The sequence below is a fragment of the Mastomys coucha genome, unplaced genomic scaffold (genome assembly GCF_008632895.1).
Source record: "Mastomys coucha isolate ucsf_1 unplaced genomic scaffold, UCSF_Mcou_1 pScaffold23, whole genome shotgun sequence".
NCBI classification, from domain to species: Eukaryota; Metazoa; Chordata; class Mammalia; order Rodentia; family Muridae; genus Mastomys; species Mastomys coucha.
In genome coordinates this window covers 101,409,780-101,432,207 of record NW_022196906.1, presented here as the reverse complement: position 1 = coordinate 101,432,207, position 22,428 = coordinate 101,409,780, and the positions used below count along the sequence as shown (strand labels likewise).

Here is a 22,428-nt window from a genome sequence, read left to right as displayed (position 1 = left end):
TATAAACACATGCATATAAGTTTTTAAAAAAATTGAAAAAGAATCCCAAATCAACTTTCTTTTTGGGACAAGAAAGTTTGGGGAGATGGCTCATTGGTGGAAGTGCTTAGTGCATGACCAGGAGGCCCTGGATTCAGATCCTGAGAACCCACATAAGCGCTGGTTGAGTGAGGTGGCCCACCTATAAGTTTAGAATCTCCTTAAAGCTAGGCATAACTGCAAGGTCTGGTTTACCTGAGAGACCCAGCCTTAGAGAGTAAAATGCAAGCCTCAGCCATCACATGTACACACATCTGCCTACACACGCGTGTCCCTTTCTTTTAGTCTATGCATGTGGTGCTTTACCCATATGTATGTGCACTATAAGTATACATATGTATATATGTATATATATATATATAGTGCTTATAGAGATCAGAAGAGGGCATCAGATTCTCTAGAACTGGAATCATGTATGGCTCCATGTAGGTTCTGGGAACTGGACTCGTCTTCTTTACTGCTGGGCCATCTCTCTAGCCCCTGCCCATGTGAACACACACACACACACATATACGCACACACACATACACACATACACACACACATATACACCCACATACACACATACATATACACACATACACACACGCATATACACACACATACATATACACACATACGCACATGCATATACACATACATACACATATACACATATATACACACGCATATACACACATACATACACACATACACACATGCATATACACACATACATACATATACACACATACACATATACACACATACGCACATGCATATACACATACACACATATACACATATACACACACGTATACACACACGTATACACACATTTTTAGAAAAAGAAGAAAGACAACACATAGGTACCTATGGTCACCCTGCAGGTCTCAGTTTCTCTTTAGGGACTTTGAGGAACCATCAGTGATGTGCAGAGATTCCTTCCTGGGTAGTCATGTCCCTCTACTTGTGCACTGAACAGTAAGCTGCCCAGGACCAGGCTGATTAAGAGTGCTTCTTAAGCCCCAGAGAGCCTCCTTGCTGTGAGCTGTGACCATTGCGGCTGTAGTACCCAGTAGGGAGGTTAAGGAGGCATGAGTATGTTCCACTGGATGGCAGGAACAACACCTGCACGTGTAAGCTCTTCTGAGGGTTCTCAAGCCAGGAGGGCTTGAGATCTGTTCTGCTGTCTCAACTAAATCACGCCCCTCCCTACCCCCATCTCCACCCCAGTTCTTATCCCTCCATCTAGGCTTCTCCCTGCTCCATGCTCCTCTGACATCAAGCTAAGGCTCTGTACAAACTTGTCCTCAGATTAAGGTCTAAATCACTCTTGAAGGAGAGGAGGGCATGAACGGCTCCCAAGCTGGCCGTGTGTCCAAGGATAGAAGGGCCAGGCAGGTAGCATGTATCTCCAGCTCAAAATCCAGGTCAGAACCATTGGGTTAGAATTTAGAAGAAAACAGAGTGATTCCTGATTTTCTCTGTAGAACAAAAATATCTAACAACATCCCAGTGTTCCAGGCAAATTTGGGGCCAATCCTCTGAGAAGCTCCAATGTTCTAGGTCCACATTAGCCAGGGAAAAATACTTTAAAATCTGAGTCAGGGATAGGGGTGTAGCTTAGTTGATAGATTACTTATTAGCATGTATGAAGCCCTGGGATTTGATCCCAAGTACCACATAATATCAGGCTTGGTAGTCACATACCTGTAACCCTAGCATTGGGGAGGTGAAGGTGGGGAGCTCACAGTTCCATGTCATCCTCATCTGCATAGAGAGCTGGAGGCCAACCCATGTGACAGCACATAAATAAGCAAGTTCAATTAAATCAAAATAAAAATATGTCATACCCCATCACTCTCAAGGAAGTCGTGGTCTTTTCTCTTTTAGAGGTTGGACCCCAATATTCAAGGTCCAACCTTGAGTTGGCTCCAGGTCTGGAATCCACACACAAAATCAGACAGGTTCTTCTTCCTCAAGATCGCCGTTCAGTGGATGTTTAATGATGTACAGCCCTTGAAAGTGAGTTCAAGGCCTGGCCCTAGGACTCCATAGATCTCCAATAATACAATGGAGGCTCCTCCCCTCCACCCTTGGATGAACGGTTGGAGACCACAAATGGTGCAGGTCTCCACTCAGCCCAATCAGGCTTGAACATCAAGCCCTGCCTAGACAGAAAAGTATCCACTTGGCTTGGCGACTACATAGAGCATGGAGAGTCAGCTTTCTGGACAGAGTGAGGCCAGGGTTAAGTTAGCAACCTGCACACATGCCTGGCATTGGACCTGGTACCCCGCCATCCTCCAAAGCGTTATGGCTACACTGGGTAAAGGGGAGCGTTTTCTAGAAGTAGCATTCCTGGTTGGCCCATCCCATTGCTGCCATACCTCAGAGTCCTTGCTGGCTGAAGCCTCTCAGATTCCTTGATCAAGGAGTCCAGGGATCTAACTGGGATGCTGTAGGCTCAGCTCTCTAGAGGGAGAGAAGGGACAGTGACCTTAAACTGCAATCCCTCTTTTAGGATGACCTGTAGCCAGGCCTTGGGAGGAAGGTCTGATGGCCTGGTGCCCAGTGTCTGTGCATTAGCCCTTCCCCCTCCTAAGGGGGGGGCTGCCTTCATCTGGGCCCCACTCCCCTGCTGGGAGAGAGGGACTGGAGGGGGGGGCACGCCACCACCACTGTCACGGAAGGGACATTCCCCAGTCATTTGGAACTAAGTAAGTCCAGATTCCAGCTTGCAAGCCTGGCTGCAGAACCCTCTTTGGGCCCCCCTCCCCCAGGACGGGGCCACACAGACACATGGAGGGAGTGTGCAGAGCAGATGCGGTCCTGGGAGGTAGCCAGAAACCTCACAAGACCAGAGGCTGCCATGGTCTGCGTTGTCAGTGAGCCGCTGGGGTCTCTCCTAGCCCTGAGGTCCACCTTTGCCACTGTGTCTGTCCCTAGAAAGCTCACAGTCTCTGCTAGGACTTTGCTTCTCTGTTTTGTAGAGATGGAGCAGAATCCACCTCGAGTCCTTGCTGCTGCATGAGTGTTTCTCCTGAGGCCAGTTCTTATGGGAGAAGCATTGAACAAGTACCCATCTTTGCCCAGCCCCAGCCCCACTGCAAGCAGAGGCCCCGAGGTGGAGGTGGGGAAAGCAGCTCCCTGCCCATGGTCAAAAAACCAGAGCACCCTGGGTCTTTCACTCACTATCTGGAGAAGCAACTTACAAAAGGACCTGCCTGCCCTCTTGGGGTGGACTAACCACTGACCATGAAAACAGGGATGTTTCCAGGCAGTAGTGCACGCCTTTAATCCCAGCACTTGGGAGGCAGAGGCAGGCAGATTTCTGAGTTCGAGGCCAACCTGGTCTACAGAGTGAATTCCAGGGTAGCCAGGACTACGCAGAGAAACCCTGTCTCAAAAAAACCAAAAACAGGGATGTTGGGAGGGAGGAGGGCAGGGGGAAAAGAAGACTGCTGGGAGCATCATGGTCAGAGCGGAACGCTGAGGAGGCAGGCGCTGGGTGCAAGTCAGGAAGGGTGAGTGCATGCAGGTGTCTGCAGGAAGAATGTGCTACGGAGGCCCAAGGCTGGGAGGTGCCCAGGTGTGGAAGGACAAGAGTCAGAGAGGTAGGGACAGGCTGAGACAGAGAGACACAACCATCTTGTTTGTTTTTGGTTTTTCGAGACAGAGTTTCTCTGTGTAGCCCTGGCTGTCCTGGAACTCACTCTGTAGACCAGGCTTGGCCTCGAACTCACAAATCCGCCTGCCTCTGCCTCCCAAGTGCTGGGATTAAAGGCCTGCACCACCACCACCTGGCCAGGAACTTGTTCTTAAAACAGCTTTCCTACCTCCTCTTCCAAGGACAGCCAGAAGGAGACAGGCCTTTGCTTCCATCATGTGGGACCTGGGGATCTCTGGATCTCTCTCTCTCTCTTTCTCTCTCTCTCTCTGTCTTTTTCTCCCTCCCTCCCTTTCTCTCTTTCCCCCTCCTTTTCTTTTTTGAAACAGGGTCTCCCTAAGGTGGCCAGGGCTGGCTGAGTCTAGGATTATACATGTGTGCTACTATGCCCAACTTGGATTTTGACTGTCAACAAAGTAGGAGCCACGGAGACCTTTAGGTAAGCAGACAGATGTGACCTTGCACCCACCTTACCCTGAAATCTTGCCAGAGTTGTAGGAAGAAGGAACTGGAGCAGGGGGAATAAGGGAGGAGGCCTTCACAGAGTCAGGTACCAAGGTGAAGCGGAGGTGGTGGCTGTGGCTTCTAAGCAAGCCGGTGGTCAGAGGTAACCTGTGCTCACCTGGTGGTCAGAGAGGTAACCTGTGCTCACCTAGCACTTTGTACACTTTAAAGATGGAGCTGAAAGTACTTGCTATTGTGAGCATCCAGGCTAGCTTAGGCTTTGGGCCTGAGCTGCTAGAGGGAGGAACTGCCCACAGAGCAGGCAAGGCCAGGATTAAGAGTGTGGCAGGGGTCCTCAGCAGGTTCATTGCTTTGCTTTCTGTCGATCATCTTTGACCAGGTTCTCAGAGGAGATGTCTATGCCATGGAAGCAGAAGAACACTGAGTTTGCACCCCAATTCTTGCTGGGGGTGTGGCTCTGTAGAGCAGGGTAGGGATGGCATTCTAGGCCTGACTCTTGGCTCCCCATGAAGGCTGGTGAGGCCTGATGGGTTGCAGGAAGGCTAAATGTCCCTTGTCTAAACAGGATATGCTCAGGCTGGCCCTCAGTCATGGGTCACTTCAAAGCCAGTGAACTTAGGTCCTCTTAGCTCCACTTACCAACATACACAGACACACACACACACACACACACACACACACACACACACACATGCACATGCTCTAACACACACAGAATGAAAGGATAACAAGCAAGGATCTTAGTCCTATGTGTCTGTCTCTGTATTATTCACACTGAACTCACATGGGCAGCCGTTGCTGATAGTTCTCTGGTCTAAAGAATGTGCAGAGTTTAGGACTTCCTAGTATTTGGATGGCCCCAGGAAGCTCCAACTCAGCCATCACACGAACTGGCTGTCTGGGTGATGGGCCTCTGCCCAGAGACCTGAAGGATCTAGAAGGAAACTGGAAAGACATTCTAGATGCAAAGGAACCACATGTGGGAAGGCTCCAAAATGAGAGTCCTGAGAAGTCCAAAAGTAGCATAAGAGGAGTTGAGCAACCTTGAGGAGGGAACCTGAGTCCCTTGTTAATGAGTGAAAGAGATGACCCAGGATCAGTCCTGGAGGAAGTGCAGGATTCCAACTGGCATTCACGTCTGGGAAGAACATTCCTAGTGCACGGAACAGGGGCAGAAAGGCTGGTGAACAGCCAGGGAGGTGGGTCATTCTATCTTTTTGATCGGCTCCTAGCCAGCCTTGGGGCAGGCTGGGCAGGAGGTTGAACCAAACCTCATCCTGGCCCTGGGCCAGGGGTGACTCCTCACTGCCTCCCCATCCTGGTGCTGTCCAACCGGCTGCCCCACTCCCCTTCTCAGGCCCCTTCCCAATTCTCCCCCTCACTGGTTCCAGTTCCGGGGGTGGGGGGCTGGGCGAGAGAGCAGGCAGTGGCGCCTGGGGCAGGGGAGATGAGAAAACCAGAAAGTAGGGAAATCTGAGCCAGCAATGCTGGGCGGGCCAGGGCCTGCTCTGCCTGCTAGGCCCGGGAAACAGGTTCCCTGGGGACTGGTGCAAGGGAGGGAGCATAGTCCCCACCTTCGTCCAAGGGGCGTGGCAGGTCTCTGAGGTCTTCCGATTCCAGCCTTCATATGCAGAGGGCTAAGGACAGGGTCCCTCTCAGGTTAGCTGAGGCAATGCATCTTCAGGCTTCCGTCTCTAGCCTGTGGTAGGCCTGGCAGCCAGATAGAGGATGTATAGGCAGCGGGAGGCCAAGAGGCTGCAATGCAGTTCCCACAGAACGGCCTGGAAGAGCCAGAGAAAGAGAAGCAGATACAAAAGCTGCCAAGAAAACGGTTTGGGCCAGGTTGAAGGGCTGGAGGATCTGAGGAAGGAGCTTTTCTCTTGCTTTTAGGGAGCCTCATCACCGAAGGTGGGGATTAAGCCAGTTCCTGCCCATCTGGTACCCTTAGAAGGGTGCAGGAAGCCAAGTCACAAATGCCCTCCCTTGACCCTGTCATGTGAGTGGAGTGGGAACTACAGGAGATGCATGTCATGCCTGGAGCTGAGGGTCTCACAGACAAGATGCATGTCATACCAGGAGCTGAAGATCTCCCAGAGGACTTTTTGTTTACCCCTGGGTCATCCTCTCAGAGGGAACATGAGAACAGCTATGGGTGTGTGTGGGGGGGTGGTGACAAGAAGACTCTGGGTGTCAGGATGTTTAAGGTGAAGACGGCCAGTCCGTTGAGCTAGGTAGGACGTCGTCAGCTCTCTCAGCTCTGTCTGAGCCTCTTGGATCATGTTATCTTGTGAATGGATCTAGTGCTACTCAGGCTTCCTCTCAGGAGTCAATCAATAATGATTCAATTCAATCAAAATATTGAACTCCATAAGTGAGGCTTGGGGCTCCAGCACCCTGCCAACCCCAGAGCACCTGTCTGTTGCATGCCATTGGTTTCCTGCAGGCACCGGAGCCTGGCCTCCTGTCCTGGAGCTTTAAGCTCCTGAAGATGCCTGTTCTCTTCAGTGTGGAGGTCACATGTCTTGCCCACTTCTCTCAGTCTCCTCCTCCATTCTGTGGTGGGGACAATGGGGCCATTTCCTTCAAAAGACTGAAGAATGCCTAGAGTAAGTAGCTAGGATTCTTGCTTAGGAGTCCTCCCAATTTGTACTTGCTTTTCATTTGTTTGTTTGTTTTTGTTTTTGTTTTTTTTTTTTGAGATAGAATCTCACGATGTAGCCCTGCCTGTATGTAGACTAGGCTGGCCCCAAATTTACATAAATCTGCCCGCCTCTGCTTCCCAAGTGCTGGAATTAAGCCAGGGTTGGTTTTAAAGGTTCTTTGATTCTCTAAAATTGAAGACAAAATTGCAGAAAACTATGTTCTGTTTCTTCAGATAGTACTGTATTATAGGCTGGGAATGTAGCTTGGTTGACAGACTGAACAGGCAGGCATAAACCCCTGCGTGTTGTGTCTGACCCTCAGTACCACATGCTGATACAGGACTGCAATCTTCCTGACTGTGGAGGTGAAGGTAAAAGGAGGTTCCTTTTGAGTCATCCTAGGCTACTAGTAAGTTTGAGGCTAGCCTGAGATACATGAGACTACCTCACAGAGATCTGCCAGCCTAGGCTTCCGGTGTGCTGGGATTAAAGGCATATGCCACATCCCGACCCACACATCCCCTGGTATTTATTTTCTGTAGACAGTATTTCACTCTGCAGCCCCTACCTCAGATTCTGAAGGATTATAGGACAGGCGTGTGTTCTGTGACCAGCTTAGTGCTTGGGTATTGGGAGCCTTTTGTTTTCTCCTCTTCCTCTTCCTCTTCCTCTTCCTCCTTTTCCTTTAGGATTTTTGAAAGAGTCTCATGTAGCTCAGGTTAGCCTTCAACTTGCTATGTACCTGAGGATGACCACAAATTGCAAATTATCCTGCCTCTACTTCCTAACTGCTGGGATTGTAGATGTGGTCCACCATGCTTATCAATACTCAATTTTAATTTTTTTTGGGTGGGGGGAGCTAGAGAGATGGTTCAGGGGTTAAGAGCACCGACTGCTCTTCCAGAGGTCCTGAGTTCAATTCCCAGCAACCACATGGTGGCTCACAACCATCTGTAATGGGGTCTGATGCCCTCCTCTGGTGTGTCTGAAGAGAGCAATGGTGTACACATATACATAAAATAAATCATCTTTAAAAAATGTTTTGTATTCATCCCTCTTGACCCATTTAGAGGGGACCTGGTCTTCCACTTTGCACATAGGTTCGATTCTTGTTCCTGGCCCCCTTCCCATCATTCCATCACCCGAGGCCTTTGTGTGATAAACTGTTCTGTGTCTGAGCGGTTCTTCACACAAACAGGTTAGCTGAGACCAGTCCTTTCCAGCCCAGAGCTTAGAGCTCTGCCACACCCACCCTTACAACTCTGCCTTCGGAACCCTGCTGCTGCTGCTGCTGCTGCTGCTGCTGCTGCTGCTGCTACTGGTGACAGAAGAGTTTCAAGGAGATGGATGGGGGCTGTGGAAGAATGGTAGAGGTGGTCCTAGAAGTCTTAGCAATTGCAATAACCATTTATGTATTTTATGTGTACGAGTGCTCTGCTCCATCTGCATGTATGCCTACATGACAGATGAGGGCATCAGATCTCATTATAGATGGCTGTAGTGGCTGGGAATTGAACTCAGGACCTCTGGAAGAGCAGTAGTGCTCTTTCTTAACCACAGAACCACTGTCTTCCCAGCCCCTGGGATAGCCATGTAAGCACAGTGGGGAGTCAGGGTAGGCCTAAGCTGCCCTCGGTGGTGGTTGGTGGTGGTGCTGTGATGGTGACAGTGACCACAAAGATGGTCCTGGTGAGGATGAGAGAGGCGATTAGCAATGGTTTACTTGGTTCTGGGCTACAGACTGAATACAAGGGCTTTACCTCTGAGCAACACCCTTAGCCCTGTCAGTGTGTGCACATGTTTTGTTTGTCTGAGCAGGATTTTACTGTATAGTCTGGTCTGGAATTTGCCATGTAGAGGAAACCAGCTTGGAACTCAGAGAAGTGTCTAGATTAAAAGCTAAAGACAGATGCCAGCTTAGCTAGCCTCTTGTTAGTGTTTTGAATGAAGCATGACATTAGGGAGAGATCGGGTGCTGTCCCTCACTACAGTCACCATCAGCAGCCAGTAGATGTTTCCTCACCATAGACACCCAGCCCCTCTTGGAAGCAAAGGCAGTACCCTACTCGTGAGTCATGTGACCCTCAGCAGTATTCCCAATAGCCCTCTCATACTCACCTGAAACTCACAGTCAGCCAGTCGGTGGGTCAGAGGAAGAGTGGCTCTCCTGGGAGTGTAGTCAGGAGAAGGAGAGGATGGGGGAAGAAGAAAAGAGAAACGGAAAAGGAGACATGGGGAGATTTCGGGAGGAGGAGGAAGACGAAGAGGAGGTGGACAAATGGAGGCCAACGTGGGAAGAGAGTGGAAGGCAGAGAGAATGAAATGGGAAGAAAGGAGGGAGACAGAAGAGAAGGAGAGAGGAGGAGGCAGGAATAGGAGATGGAGGACTGACGGGGAGGAAGCAAAGGACAAAGAGGGCCAAAGCCTCCTGGGACCACAGCAAGAGTGTGTGGGGAAGGGCTGAGAAGTGGTTCTGGCTGATGAGGCCATGACCTTGGGGGATGGGCTGCTCAGAGGGACCCTTCCTGGGGTCAGGGGAGGCTCTTGCTCAATTGTTGAGGAGATTTGAAAGCAAGTGTCCCTTTCATAGCGGGGAGGCCTCGAGTCTCCCTCATGTCATCTGGGTTCTCTGGAATAGGGCACTGTAAGGGGAAAGTCTGTACGGGCCGCTGGCTTGAAATGAGACTTACTGGTGTTTGAGGTGGTCACTTGGAGCATTTGGGTAGCTGGACAGGGCTAGTGGCTGGGCTGTACCGACTTGACCTACTCTGGAGGTAGCCATCTGTCGGAAGGTCCAGAAGTGCCAACCGTCCCAAGGGCTGCACCGCCACCTGCTGAGAGGCCTGGGCCGTCCCAAGTCCTTCGCCGCGGGGCCGTGGCTGGCAGCAAGTAGAAAGGAGGAACGCGAAAGGGGGCGCGCAGGTGAGTGCTCGCTGGTTGCTCCCCTGCGCTCCAGCCCTTCTCACCAGGGAGTTGAATGCCCGGGTAAACACCAGGCGCGATGTGCGCCGTGTATCCACGGAGAGACAAAGCCAGGGCGGGGCGGGGGTGCCGCCCGCGATGCCAGGGCGGGGGTGCAGGGCGCAGAGCAGTCTCCCCTGGCGCGGGTCGCCCACCGCCTGGGAACCCTGAGCCCTGCCCGCGGACAGGTGGAGCGGGGGCGGGGCGGTGGCCGGGAGGGTCCCGCCCCGGGGGTGGGGCCGGGCGGGCCCGGCGGGGCGGGGCCGTGCTATGCAAATGTCGCCCACGGGCGGCCAATTGCCTGCGCTCCGCGCGCGGCTCCGAGCGTCCCGTCCCGCCAGCGGCCTCGAGACCCGAGCAGCTAGGGAACAAACCGCAGCGGTCCAGGGAGCCCCGAGCGCAGCGTAGAGCCAGGGTACGCTTCGAGGACCCGCGCAGCCCCGCTCGGTCTCCGGGCCCTAGTCAGGCAGCCAGGCAAGCGCAGCGCCACCCGGCCGAGCCCAGCGCAGCGCTCCGTAGCCTAGCGCGCGCCGCCGCCCGCGCCCCGCACCGGGGAATGCACCCTCGGCGCGCAGGCCAGGGGGCGCCCGCAGCCCGCCCCGGGGGAGGCGGCCCCGAGCGCCCCTGAGCCTTTCCATGGCCCGGGCTAGGGCCCGGGGCCTCGGCTGCTGACGTGCACGAAGCCAGGGGAACCAGTGAAGCCGAGTCCGCGGTGCGGATCCCGGCTCAGGCTCAGAGACAAGAGGGCGCGGACAGGGCCGTGGCCCCGGGGGGCAGCTAAAGCGGATCGGCCCGAAGCGAACCTCTCTGCTGCTGCGGCGGCCACCGCTGCCCGGGAGCCCAGGCCCCGCCGCCCCGCCGTGGACGAGGTGAGTACGGAGGGAACGCGACCTCCCGACCCCACTAGGACCCCGCGGCACTGCAACTCCTTAGAAGTGCGCGAGGTCTGGCGAACCGTGGTACACTGTCTGCGGGCACCAGGCGACAGGACTAGGATGTGCTTCATACCTGTCCCGGCGTCCTGAGCCCCTCCGCTCCCGGGCGCTGTAAAGATGTGTGACTAGGTGATGTGGCCTGCGGGGTCCCCGGTGTGTGAAATTAACTTTTTCCACCCCCGCGAGGTTTGGGGTGAGTACCCTCACCCTCGCTGAGTGGGAGTTCGGATCCTTCTGTTTTAGTCCTCTGCTGACGCCTGCAGCAGCACTCTTTCCCAAACGGCGCGTTTGCACCGCCTCACTGTCTCTAGTCTGAGGACCAGGTCAGCCCCAGAGGAAGGTCTAAATTAGAAGCCCCCACGTGGAGGGTCGCCCGGAACAGCAAGACAAGGGGATCTGTTTCCAAATGAGCGTTCCTTCCAGCCATTTGCCGATCTCCTGGCCCCAGCTGCATCTCGGTCCTTCATGGGTTCAGGGGTCTCGGTGTGGGTGAGGTGTTGCTAAGTTGGAAGAACCTGGAGTCAAACCCCAGTTTGAGCCACGGGCCCTAAAGGTGAAGTGGGCAAGGGACCATGGGGGCTGGCGGGTTGTCTAGAGCAGGTGAGGCAAGGAACGTGTCAAGATGAAGAGTCCTTTGGAACTAAGGCTGGGGGATCCCAGCCGGACCGATAACTCCTCATTCTTGAAATAGGTGCATTTGTCACCAGTCCATTAACATCTGGAGAGAGGACAAACTGAAGCCTCCCTGTGTCCACCGTGGAGCTGGGCCAGGTAGAAGGACTCCTGTTCCCCTGAATTCACTCTGTTTCTCCAGTACCAGCTACCCTAGTTATAGATATGGGAAAACTGGGCCCCGGGGTGGGATGGAGCCGGGGCTGCTCCTCCAGCTGCTCAGGGGGTGTGCCTAGACCCAGTGGACTATCTTGTCTGGGCCAGGCAAGAATGCAGTCGTATCTACCCTCACTGTTCCCCCTTAGTTCCAAAGGAGCCAGGCCCGGAAGTAGGAAGGTGGGGGCTGGAGAGGCCAGAAGCCCAGCTTCAGCCCCCGCTACTCTGCGTACCTTGGGGGTGGGGATGGAGCCTGGCCCAGGTGACCTTGACTGGGAAACCCTGGCCACAAAAGGGGGTTTCGGTCCCAGCAGATCTGCTTCCTGGTCTGTGAAGTGTTGGGGGAGGGGGAATCTGAGGATCCAGGAAGGAGTCTTGGGGTGTGTGTTGGGGAGGGGGGTAGCTGATGAGCTGGTGGGGTGCTGTTAGTAATTTCCTCCGTGTTCCTCCACAGCCCTGTTCTCCTGCCTTGCCTCCCTTCAATCCAGGCAGTTCTCAGCTAGAGGAGACAACCTCCCTTTGCTAAGACTGGCTCCCCCTGACACACACATACACGCACATAGACCCACACACTATGAGCTTGGGAGGTCTGGATCAGGCTGGACAATCTGACCACCTGGCCCCCTGTCCCGCCCCCAGGTGCCTCTGGACCCCTTCCTCCGTCCGCCCCTTCCCTGCACCCCTTGCCAGCCCCAGCTCCTCGTTTCTTTGTTCAGGCGTCTCTCCTCCGTCCCTCCCTCTCTCCTCCCTCTCTCCTCCTCCCGCCTGCTGCCTCCCTCCCTTGTTCCCTCCCGCCAGCTTTCTTCTCCTCCTTTTCGGTTTTTCTCCTGGTGGGCTCCCAGGTGGCGGTGACTGTCCCTCCCCTGTCCACCTACTCGAGCTTGTTCTGACTTGGGGGCTTTAAGGGGGCTGGGGCTGAATGGAAGGTATCCAGGGGCTAGCTGAAGGGAAAGGACTGTAGCCCCCTCCCCCTCCCCTCTCTGTCCCTCCTTTCCTCTTCATCCTTTTTCCTCTGTCCCCACCCCTAGGTTCTCAAAGTGGGGCCCTGGGTTTGGTCTTGAGGCCCTAGCAGACTTCATCACACCCCCCCCACTTACTCCTTCAAGGGCCAGAGAATTGTGGGAGCTCCCTGTAGGAGCCTCATGGGGAAAGGTCCCCTACTTTCTTGGACACCTTGAGTGAGTCCAACACTGGCTTTGGTGACCCCGACCATGTCACTGTGAAAATGGATACGGAGGAAAAAATGAAGTCGCCGGGGAGGGGGAGGAGGCTGTTGACATGAGCCCCCTGATCAAAGCTCTCGGGGACTCAGACTTACGTCTTGCCCTTCTAGCTTCCTTGAGCCGCACCCCACTAGCAGGTCAAGTTCTTGAGCAAACTCATGCTTGTGAAGGCGTGCGTGGGCATGCAGGTGTGGATGTGTGGATGCGTATACAGGGCTGTTCATGGGGGCCTCCCGGTGCACCCTTAGGGTGATGGAAAGTGCTTAGCCCTTTCCCCCTCCCGCCTCCGTGCCGGAGCCTGTCTTGAATTCTGTCAGCACTAGCTTTGTGCCCCCAGCCGATGGGGGAGGGGCTAGGCCTGCTCCTCCCCTCCCCCAGTCAGCCAGCCTCCCCGAGAGAGAGCATCTGGGATGGGGAGATCTTGGAGAAGTGAGAGGTGTGCCAGGCCCTCGGAGAGCACCGCTGGAGGAGTCAGCCGAAGCTGCACTTCCTGTCTGAGGAACCGCCAAGTGGTTTTCCTTGGCAGGAGAGGCTGGGCTCCGGGGCTGGGGGCTGGGTCTGAGGAGGGCACTGGAGTCTAGGAGTCCCGTAGTGGAACTTAGGCCTTGTCTCAGCCCCACGATCCCGGCTGGCTGGGGGGCAGTAACGAGGCGCATCCTAACATACACATACCCTGGTGTCCTGGAAATGGGTCTGTCGTATTGCTTCCCACGGGAAAGGGGATAGGCAGGGCAGATCTGGAGTGCCGAGGCAGTAATTCTTAATGCCCTCACCCCCAGTGCTTTCTGGGTGGGGGCTGGGGGTTGGCGCAGACTTGTATCGGGAGGGAGCAATATGCTACAACAACTGGTGCTGGGCTGCGTTTACCCAACAACCAGCCTGCCTGGGGAGACAATATTTGAAAAACACGGTATTAAAATTTGGACTTGCCAGGGATATGGGTGACTTTGAAGGGAGCAATGCATCTGGCGTACACCCTATCACAGATCTGCTGGCCATTCTAGCATCCTTTCTGACCCCCCCCGAGCTGGTACTTTTTCATGGAGGAAGTCCTTCTGCCTGTCTAACCCGAGTGTTTCCTGCTTCCTGCTTTTTCAGTTAATGTGAGTCCTGTTATTATGTCTGTTCTTTTTTGACTGGTGCCATCCCTCCTGCTTTGGGCCATCTGTGTGTTTCTTTCTTGCTCCCCATCTTCCCATAATTACCCTCCACTCCAATATTAGGTACAGACTTCCCTGCTCTGGGAGGGGAACATTTGCTCAAGCAGATCTAGATATGGGAGAGAGCGGCCACTCTGAAGGTTGTGGGCAAAGCGTGGAAACTTGCTGTGAACTGCATAGGGTTTCTGCCATCTGCCTGTGTTCCAGCAGGGAACTGAGGGGACAGGACAGAAGGGGGTAAGGCTTGGCTCTCCAGCTACCCGCCTCAGTTCTGCTCCCTGGTGGCCCACTACTGTGGACTTCAGACTTGTTGGTGCCACTTCCCCAGACAAAGGTAGGCAGAAGAAAGAATGAGCTTTGTCCTGAGCTGAGGGGTCGTGAGCATGGAGACTCCAACACTCTGTTCAGGAAGGGAAACTGAGGTACAAGGGAAGGTAGGCGGGGTGCTGCACTCCCCTAGTCTCAGCCCTTAGGAGGCAAAGGCTGGAGGATCGTTGTAAGTTCAAGACCAGAGGGTTATACAGTGAGGAGACCCTGTCTCAAAATAAAAGGCTGCGTACGGAGATGGGGAGATGGCTCACACATTCTAACCTTGCTCTCTTCCCAGGTGTCCACAGAACTGGAGCCTGCTTCCTGGGCCCCAGGCCCCTCCCACAATGCTTGTCACTGGCATCATCCTCTGGGTTTCCCTGCTGACAGGGGCCTGGCCCGCTACTCCCATCCAGGACCAGCTTCCAGCCACACCTAGAGTCCGACTGTCGTTCAAAGGTAAGGGACTTCTTTGCTCCTCTCTCAAACCATCCTTTCTTCTGCGGGTCACTGAGGAGCGGTCAACACACAAAAACGGACTGCAGTCACTTGGGGTTTCCTGGGCAAGCATGAAGAGAGAGGCAGGCCTTGCTGGGAAAGGCTGGGATCCGAGGACTCAGACATCTCGGGAGAGGGTCCTGAGCTGGGCACTGGATTCTTTGAGCTCTGGGAGATGACTCTGGGAAGTGCTGGTGTCAGGCCTGTCTGTGTCCCAGGGAGCTTCCAGGGTGGAGGGTCAGACAATGAGATAGAGTCAGCCAGCTGGAGGAGCAGGGACATTCTGCTGGGTATGTGGTACCAGGGCGAGCGAGCGTTCCTGTGAGCAGTGGGTGTTCCAAGGTCCTGGAGGAAAGGCACTGTGTTGTGCCTGGAGGATTGTGGGGGGGATAAAAGCCTTAGTGGGCTTAGGGAGGGCATCTACTACTATGAAAGGCATTGGCACCCTCGGCCCCCAGTGAGTACTTTAATAGCCCACTGCCTGTGCGTCTAGCACACCTGACAGGTGAACACGGTGAGAATCCAGGACCTACCTGTGGCTTATTTGCTAGATACTTCCTCAAGAGGGGTGTGTGTGTGTGTGTGTGTGTGTGTGTGTGTGTGTGTTTAGAATGTATCGTAGGACTGCTGTAATGAAGAACAGTGGTTATGCTGGGGTTAGGGGATTTAGAGTTCTGTCTTGGCCATCCTCTGGCTAGAAGCAACATTGGCTAGCCTCCTGCCCTGGGTGTGGCCAGTTCAACCCAGGCTGGCCAGATTTCCCAGCAGTCATATTGGGTGAAAGGCTAGGGTAACCTTTACTTCCTCAGGCTTGACTGAAGCCCAGCCCCTATGTCACCATGGCCCCCTGGCAGGGCCCCTGGCCTCATCCCACCCCACCCCCACAACTTGATTGGAGGAGGGGGAATGACCTGGTTAACTTTCCCAGTCCTGTTAACCAGTTCTGGTTCTTAGGGCCTCCTTTCCCAGGCCTGGGAAGGTGAGATATTTATTCCACCCTTCCCTGGTGGAATTCCTCAAAGCAGATTAATAAATCTTGAAGGGGCCGCTTTTCCCTCTCACCTCTCTGCCTAGGGCCATTCAGTGTCTCCTCCCCCAACAAGAGAAGGGAGGGGGCTTGAGCACCACACCTCAGGACCCTGCTGTGTGGATATTATTTTTATTAACATTCATGCCAGAAAGCAAGGAAGCATAGGATGGTCTTCTGTGCGCTCCTTTTAAACTTAGTGGATCTGTAGAGGCAAGGCGGCAAAGGCTTTGCTCCTGTTTTCCAAAGAGAGAAACTGAGGCTCAGGCAAGAGCAGGGCCAAGGTCAGGCAGGAGGCAGAGAGGAGGCCAGAAATAGAACCCTGGTGTTCTGGCCTTGCTGGCGCCCACATCAGGTTGGGTCGATTCCCTCTCAATTAGCTCCGAAGCCGACACCCACAGTGACTAAAAGCCCTGCTTCCTGGCAGCCGGCCTACAGTGTTGTTTGCTGTGCCTGTGCAGGCCTAGGTAGGGCAGGGCTGGAGGATGCCTGGGGCCACCCCATCCTGGAACCTAGCACCTTTGCTCAGGAAGGTTCATCAGCCAGGGTGACCTCCCTGTTCTCACCTGACCTTATGCCATAGTAGTATGTTTAGATGTGAGCTCAGTTCAGCAGTTGCTTGACCACCTACTGTGTGCTGTACTCTGCTGAGTCCCGGGAACACTGCAGTAAACAAGATGGAGGGCATATAAGGAGACTAACTGAAAACTCTTATTAGGTGACCCTACTGCAGAACCCAGGCCGGCCCTGCGTGCCTTCTCCCCTTTAACTTCCCCTGGCCCACAAGAAGGGCTGTCAGTGAGAAAAATGTTTGTGGGATGCGAGTGGAGACTGACTTAGAGATGGTGGGGTCTCCCACCTGACTTAGAGCTGGAAAGAAGTGGGGGGTGTCCCCTTCCAGTGTGCACATACGGGGTTCATGGAGAGTTGCTCTCAGGAAGAAGTACTGGTACTGTGGGCTCCAGGACTCTCTTTCTTCTCCCAGCTTAGATGAGTACAACAGCCGGAAGCCAAGTTTGGGTGAAAAAGCCAGCCTTGGGTGTTAGAGTGGAAGGTGCCACCTCGTGCTGGTTTTAGCTAAACTCTCCTAGGCAGAGGTGCTGGTGTGAGGGGCCACACTTCTCAGGGAAGATGAAAGACAGGAGTCAGACCAGATTCCAGCCTGCAACCCACCCAGGCACCCAGATCTACAGCCAGGAGGGCATGAGAGCAAATGGTTCATTCAGATGGAGAGGTCTCTGTGGTCCATCTCCTGGGCTTCCACTAGAAGCACAGAGAATGCCAGACACAAACAAGGAGCCAAGTAGGACCAACTTCCAGGGCGCCAGATGTGCCTTTTCCTCCTGCTTCTGGGTGCCTGCTGGGGATCCTAGACAGTAAGCCACACCCCCTCTCCTGATGGTGCCTGGAGTCCCTTTTGCCCAGAATCACAAGCCAAGTTGGGATAGAAAAGCTTTCCCTTCTCTGCCCTGGGCCGTGCTAAGTCCTGGCCACCACCTCCCTCACAGCAGCAGGGAGGTGCCAGGCCCTGCCAGGGCCTTTGTTCAGTGTAAGGAATGTTTACTTTTTGTCAGGAAGCCCCCCACCCCCACCCCCCATGCCACTGCTGTCTGGATTGGCTTTGGCCAGGATTTAGGGCAGAGAAATGTTTGATGGGAGTGAGGGACCTTGTGGTGAGTGACACAGCTGGCTGTTAGGGAAACTGAGGTGTAGGAATCAGGAGAGGGAGCAAAGTGGTCGCTGTGTGAAAGGAGATCAGGAGAGAAAGAACAGAACCAGAACCGAAAGTGGACGCCTCTGCCGAGGTGAGGGCCAGACAGGGCCCTAGAACCTCTGTGAGGTCTAGCTGGGCTCTGACCTCAGGTGCACCTGGGGCAGCAGGGGTGGGCTGATGGCTGCCCAGTCATGTGGCATCATCAGTGGACTGGGTTGCTGTATCTTGTTGGGATAGCTTGTTGAGGAAGCTAGAGGTCAGGGATTGTTACAAGTCATCTGCTTCCCGTGGGGGCGGTGAATACAGGCCAAGGTGTAAGGGTTTGAAGCAAGCCTTAAAAAGGGCCTTGGTCCAGGCTTAACTGGGGGGTGGGGGGGAAGGTAAGGGTGGGGCTGGGAAGCTGGAGTATCGACCTGGGCCCTAAGGGTTCCCTGAGTCTCCAAACTTTGAGGAGCTTCTAATTGTAGAGAAATAAGGAGGCAGTGGTCCAGGAGCTGAGGCCGTGGTGGCATCAGGAAACTGGGCAGGGGTCAGGTGGCTTTGACAGCTACAGCAGGTTTGGAGCTCTTAGACTGAGGAGTGCTGGACGTTCCAGGCTGAGCCAGGACGACAGTTGGCTTTGAAGGAAATGGAGGCCGGCTTTGTGTGATTTCGGGAGGCCCAGCTTGAGGCAGTCAGGCCAGGAGGGAGCCTTGGGCTTTTTCACTCAGACCCTTCCTTCCCAAGCTTCGGATGGGACGCACTGGTCGGGCCTTCGGAAGCCCAGGCCTTGTCTCAGGCTCTGGCATGCTGCCCACCCCGCCCTGCTGGCACTGAGTGGGGAGCTGGTGCATGCTCGAGGAGTAAATCATGTTCCCTGGCAGCCCTCACGGCTTCGTAATCGTAAAGAATTTAAAGAGAAACTGCCAAGATACAGATCTCACCCGGGGCCCCTAAAGGCATCTTTTACCCTGTGGCTTGGGAGGCAGCAAACCCCAAAGTAGGTTCTTGGCTGCTTAACCTGTGTGCGTGTACACTCCTCTCACCCCTCCCGTTCTCCAGAGGCGAGAGCTCAGAACATGGCTTCCTGGTCCCTGATTACTAGGGGCCCCGAGTGCCTCCTTCATTTAGAGCGTACAGTTCGGATGTGATCAAACTCCAAACCTACCCCTGGTGGCTGTGTGAATTCCACGAAGTGGCTTAGGCTCTCTGAGCCCTGGTTTCCCCTTCATAAATGGTGGGAATGGTAATAGCACCCTGAGAACAGCCTCAACAGTAGGCCAGGCAGGCCCTGGATTTGAGATCCTCCTACCTCAGCTTCTAGGGTGGCTGGGATTAGAGGCCCATGCTGCCAGCTTATCCAGAGAGCTGCCTTGTTTGCATCGTGGTTATCAATAAACCTTGAACTTGCCTGTTCCCACTGCCTTCTGGAATGTGGGGCCTGGGAATAGTGGTGACTTGATCCTGGTGTTGAGCGGATTTAAATATGTGGATACTGTCCCCGGCAGAGAAGAAGAGTGCAGTGACCAGGATGAAGGCTGACAGGTGAAGGGTGATGGGCCATGGCCCAAGGACTCTTCCCCTTTCCAGAATTCAGACCTCTGGTTAGGGAGATGGTGGCTGGGAAGGACCTGCTGGCATAGAGGGGTCAATAGGAGAGAATTCCTACCGTGGGCGGATGGAAGGCGGGCTGGCTTCATGGCTGAGGTGGTGCTTCAAGCAGAGGAAAAAGAGATGGAGAGAAAAGAGTTGGGGCCCAGGCGGGGTTCATACCACGTAGCACCCTGTGGCCTTTAGTTCTGTTGCTTGGAGTAGGGTCCTAAATATAAGTGGTGGGGGAACTTCATGGCAGATACACTGGAGGGAAGCAGGTGTCCTGAGGCACTGGCCTCCCAGTGACATTGGCTCGCTGAGCCTGGCTTGAGCACCTGGGCATCTGCAGTGACACCCACCCCCGACACCACGGAATGGGTGCTGCTCTGGCTTTTGCAGCTTGTCTTAGGGTGGCCAGCCCCAGGCTGCTCAAAGCGGGCAGAGGGGAGGTTTGTCGGCCTGGCCCAGTGCTATCCTGGGAATCTGAGCCCTGCCTCAAGGGAGCCCTTGGAGAAGAGGAAAGAATTCCTGCTGCATTTTTCTTAGAAATAGCAGGAGGGCCTTTGCCAGAGACTCGGATGCCAGAAGGCTACAGCCTGAATCCGAAGCCCAGCTCACGTGGGTGCCTGAGCTTGGCAGGCCTGTAGCTCTCACCCAGGCTGCTCAAGCCCCAGGAGAGAATAGGTGCCTTCCTGGCTCCAGACCCTGACTTATGGTCCTGACCTAGCAAAGAACAGAGACTGGGCAGTGGCTACTGGTCTGGGATCCAGGGGACCCGTCTAGGGTTGGGCTCTGCTAGGCTCACTGGGGTACGCGCTGATCTGCTTGCCAGCACCGGCTGTCTAGGGCTGGCTCTACATAGGCAGGGACAGACACAGCATCAGTGCCTCTCCAGGGACCAGGAATTCTGGGAGTCTGGAGAACTCAGCTCTAGAAGCTCCTTTCTTCCCACCGTCCCCCTTTCCTAACTGCCACCTTGCCACCAGACTTTCTCCTCTGACCCATCTTTTCTCTGAGGTCTCCATAACTAGCCAAGAACAGAATTTCTTCTCTCTTGGGACTTGGTGCTACTTCCTCGGTTCCGTCTATGGGCCAAGTCTTAGGGATTGTATACAACAGGCAGCTAGAGTCTGGGGAATCTGGGTTTCTGAAGCAGTCAGAGACTAGGGTGGGTGGCACTCTAGGTGGGCTGCAACCGAACTGCTGCGATTCTTAACCCTTTCCTGACCTAGCACTACCGCAACTTCTAAGGCGGACCCTGAGCATCCCTGCCTGTCTTCTGTTCTCTGTCTCGGTTTCCCCATAAGAATGTGAAGGGGTGGGAGCTGAGACTGGGGCATCGTGTAAGGGTGATGGGAAGGGGCTGCAAGTCTCTGGGGATCTGAGGACAGCAGAGATGAAGGTTAGGCCTAGGGAGGGGGGAGGGTCTTGACACCCACCAGTCTGTTGTCCCATCCTGGCCTGTCTGTCTGGGTGATTTATAGCAGTAAATGAGCCATGGAGAGTTTGTTGTCTTTTGCAGTCATGGGGGAGGAGGAGGAGGAGGTGGTGGTGGTGGAGAAGGAAGGAGTGAGAGGTTTCCGGGCCAGGTCTGGAATGTGGGAGGAGGGGTGAGTTCCTGGGGCCTTTGGAACTGACTGAAGACTGACTCACTCTTTCTACCTGAGAAATGGAAGAGCGGTCCCTGTTACTACTCCTCTCACATTTCTTGAGGCACGGATTTCTGAAAGTCCGTGACTGCCTAGCCCTAGTTACCCTACCCTGGTCACCTTCTCCCACCCCCAGCATCTCCGAACCAGGCTGCATCTTCAAGCCGAGTCAGGGCCCTTGCTTCTGCCTACTTGGCATCTCCATGTGTGCTTTCCCACGGCACCTGTGCATGGTCAGGGTCCTGGTAGGATCTCCGGGCCTTCTGTCCAACAGTCCAGATATCATGGGGCCATGGGAAAGACAGAGGTGTGGGGGCATCTGGGAGCCCTCTTCTGCTGGGATGGAAGAAGAGTCAGCAATGACTGGACATCCTTAGGACACGGTGTGGCCCTCTGGTTCTGTGCTTGTGTGTGTTTTGAGTGGATGTCCTGACCTTGCTGTGCCTCCCCTCTGGCTCTTCCTGGATTCAGGATGAGCTGGTTCCTGGTCTCTTGTCTGCCCTCTCCTGGGCGGAGCAGGTGGGCAGTGGGGCAGAACGGCCGTGGGAATAGCACGTCTGGGCCTGCTGGCCCCAGCCCCCAACCCTGGCCCCTGAAATGGGAAGGGAGAGTGGAGGAGCCTTAGTCCATCTGGGTGGCTTGATGTTTACCGAACAGCTGGGATGTTTACAGTAGCCCCTAAGAAGCGCCCCCTTGTCCTAGAGGATTTCCCATCTGGAGGGTCACACAGGGGACTCCTCCTATCTTTCTACCCTCCCTGCTCCTGTGGGGTAGAAGTGCAGAGGGTTTAGGGACCTGGAACAGTGAGGCTCAGGAGTAGGTTTCCTGGAAGTGGCAGCTGTAGGTGGTGAAATACGGTAACTGGGTTCCCAGTTCAGACATTTAAATTAAATTCAATCAGAGTGGTTATTGAATATAAACACGCGGAGTCATTTACATGTTAATTATGTTGAACGGACTATGAGGCCATAATTAGTTGCTAATTGGGTGAGAGCGGGTTGTAATTGGTTTTGTTGGCACCGACCTGGCTCACCTGCCTGGTGGGGGGGCGGTGCCTGAGAATCCTAGGAAGGCTCTTAGCTCTTAGTCTCAGTGCCTGGTCAGGTTTGGGATGGTCTACTCCCCGAGGACTGGAAACTTATCACCAAGTCAAAGGAGATCAGCAGTGAGACTTTCCCTTGCCCAGCCTCAAGTGATTTATGTCCTGAGTGCCCACAGAGGCCACAGCAGATAGATACCCCTGTTGCTGATGGCCCAGAGTTGACCTGGTCAGTGGGTGAAGTCTTGACTTTGGGTATGGGTGGGGTAAATATGCTGAGCTTGGGGTTGGACATACTAAGGCTTTTGGGATGCCCTGCCCCCTAAGCTTGGCTGGGGCTCTCAGGGTTGTAGAGCTGTGGCCAGGGGCTGAGGCCTTCCGGCTGGCCGCTCATTAAAAGAGGATTAGGCTGGGAGCCAGGGGGCCAGTCCAGCCCCTGGGCTTTCCCCTGGGGCCCCTCATAGCTTTGGAGGAGGGAAAGATGGGAAGGGTGACCCTTCCCTAGAGTCCATAGGAGTGTTGGGTGGGGATTGCCTGGGCTCTGCCACGCATGTCACTGCCACTGCTAATATATGTATGTAGATATATAACCTAATATAACATTATGTATATATATATGTATGTATATATATATGTGTGTGTATGTGTGTATATATATATACACATATCATATATATATACATATCACACACACATATATATATGTACATATATA

At 54.2% G+C, this 22,428-nt stretch overlaps 1 protein-coding gene and 1 long non-coding RNA gene across 7 annotated transcripts in view; one reads left to right on the top strand and one right to left on the bottom strand.

Moving 5' to 3' along the window:
* Nucleotides 1-2,146: 2,146 nt before the first annotated feature.
* On the bottom strand, nucleotides 2,147-7,510 carry LOC116072089. Its single transcript, XR_004111309.1, has 3 exons — nucleotides 7,367-7,510; nucleotides 5,731-5,937; nucleotides 2,147-2,496 (listed from the first exon to the last, which is right to left on the bottom strand). It is a non-coding gene; the product is annotated as an uncharacterized LOC116072089 (long non-coding RNA).
* Nucleotides 7,511-10,059: 2,549 nt separating this feature from the next.
* Nucleotides 10,060-22,428, top strand: part of Sema3f (semaphorin 3F) — a 28,480-nt gene continuing 16,111 nt past the window's right edge. For 2 of the 6 annotated variants that reach the window (XM_031343331.1, XM_031343327.1), the window contains exons 1-2: nucleotides 10,060-10,628; nucleotides 14,513-14,673. In XM_031343331.1, the coding sequence (XP_031199191.1) occupies nucleotides 14,562-14,673 (112 nt within the window). In that variant the 5' untranslated portion in view covers nucleotides 10,060-10,628; nucleotides 14,513-14,561. Of the gene's footprint in view, nucleotides 10,629-11,385; nucleotides 11,466-13,256; nucleotides 13,849-13,960; nucleotides 14,240-14,512; nucleotides 14,674-22,428 lie in introns of those variants that run through there. The other 4 variants (XM_031343328.1, XM_031343326.1, XM_031343330.1 and 1 more) reach the window with 4 other exon arrangements.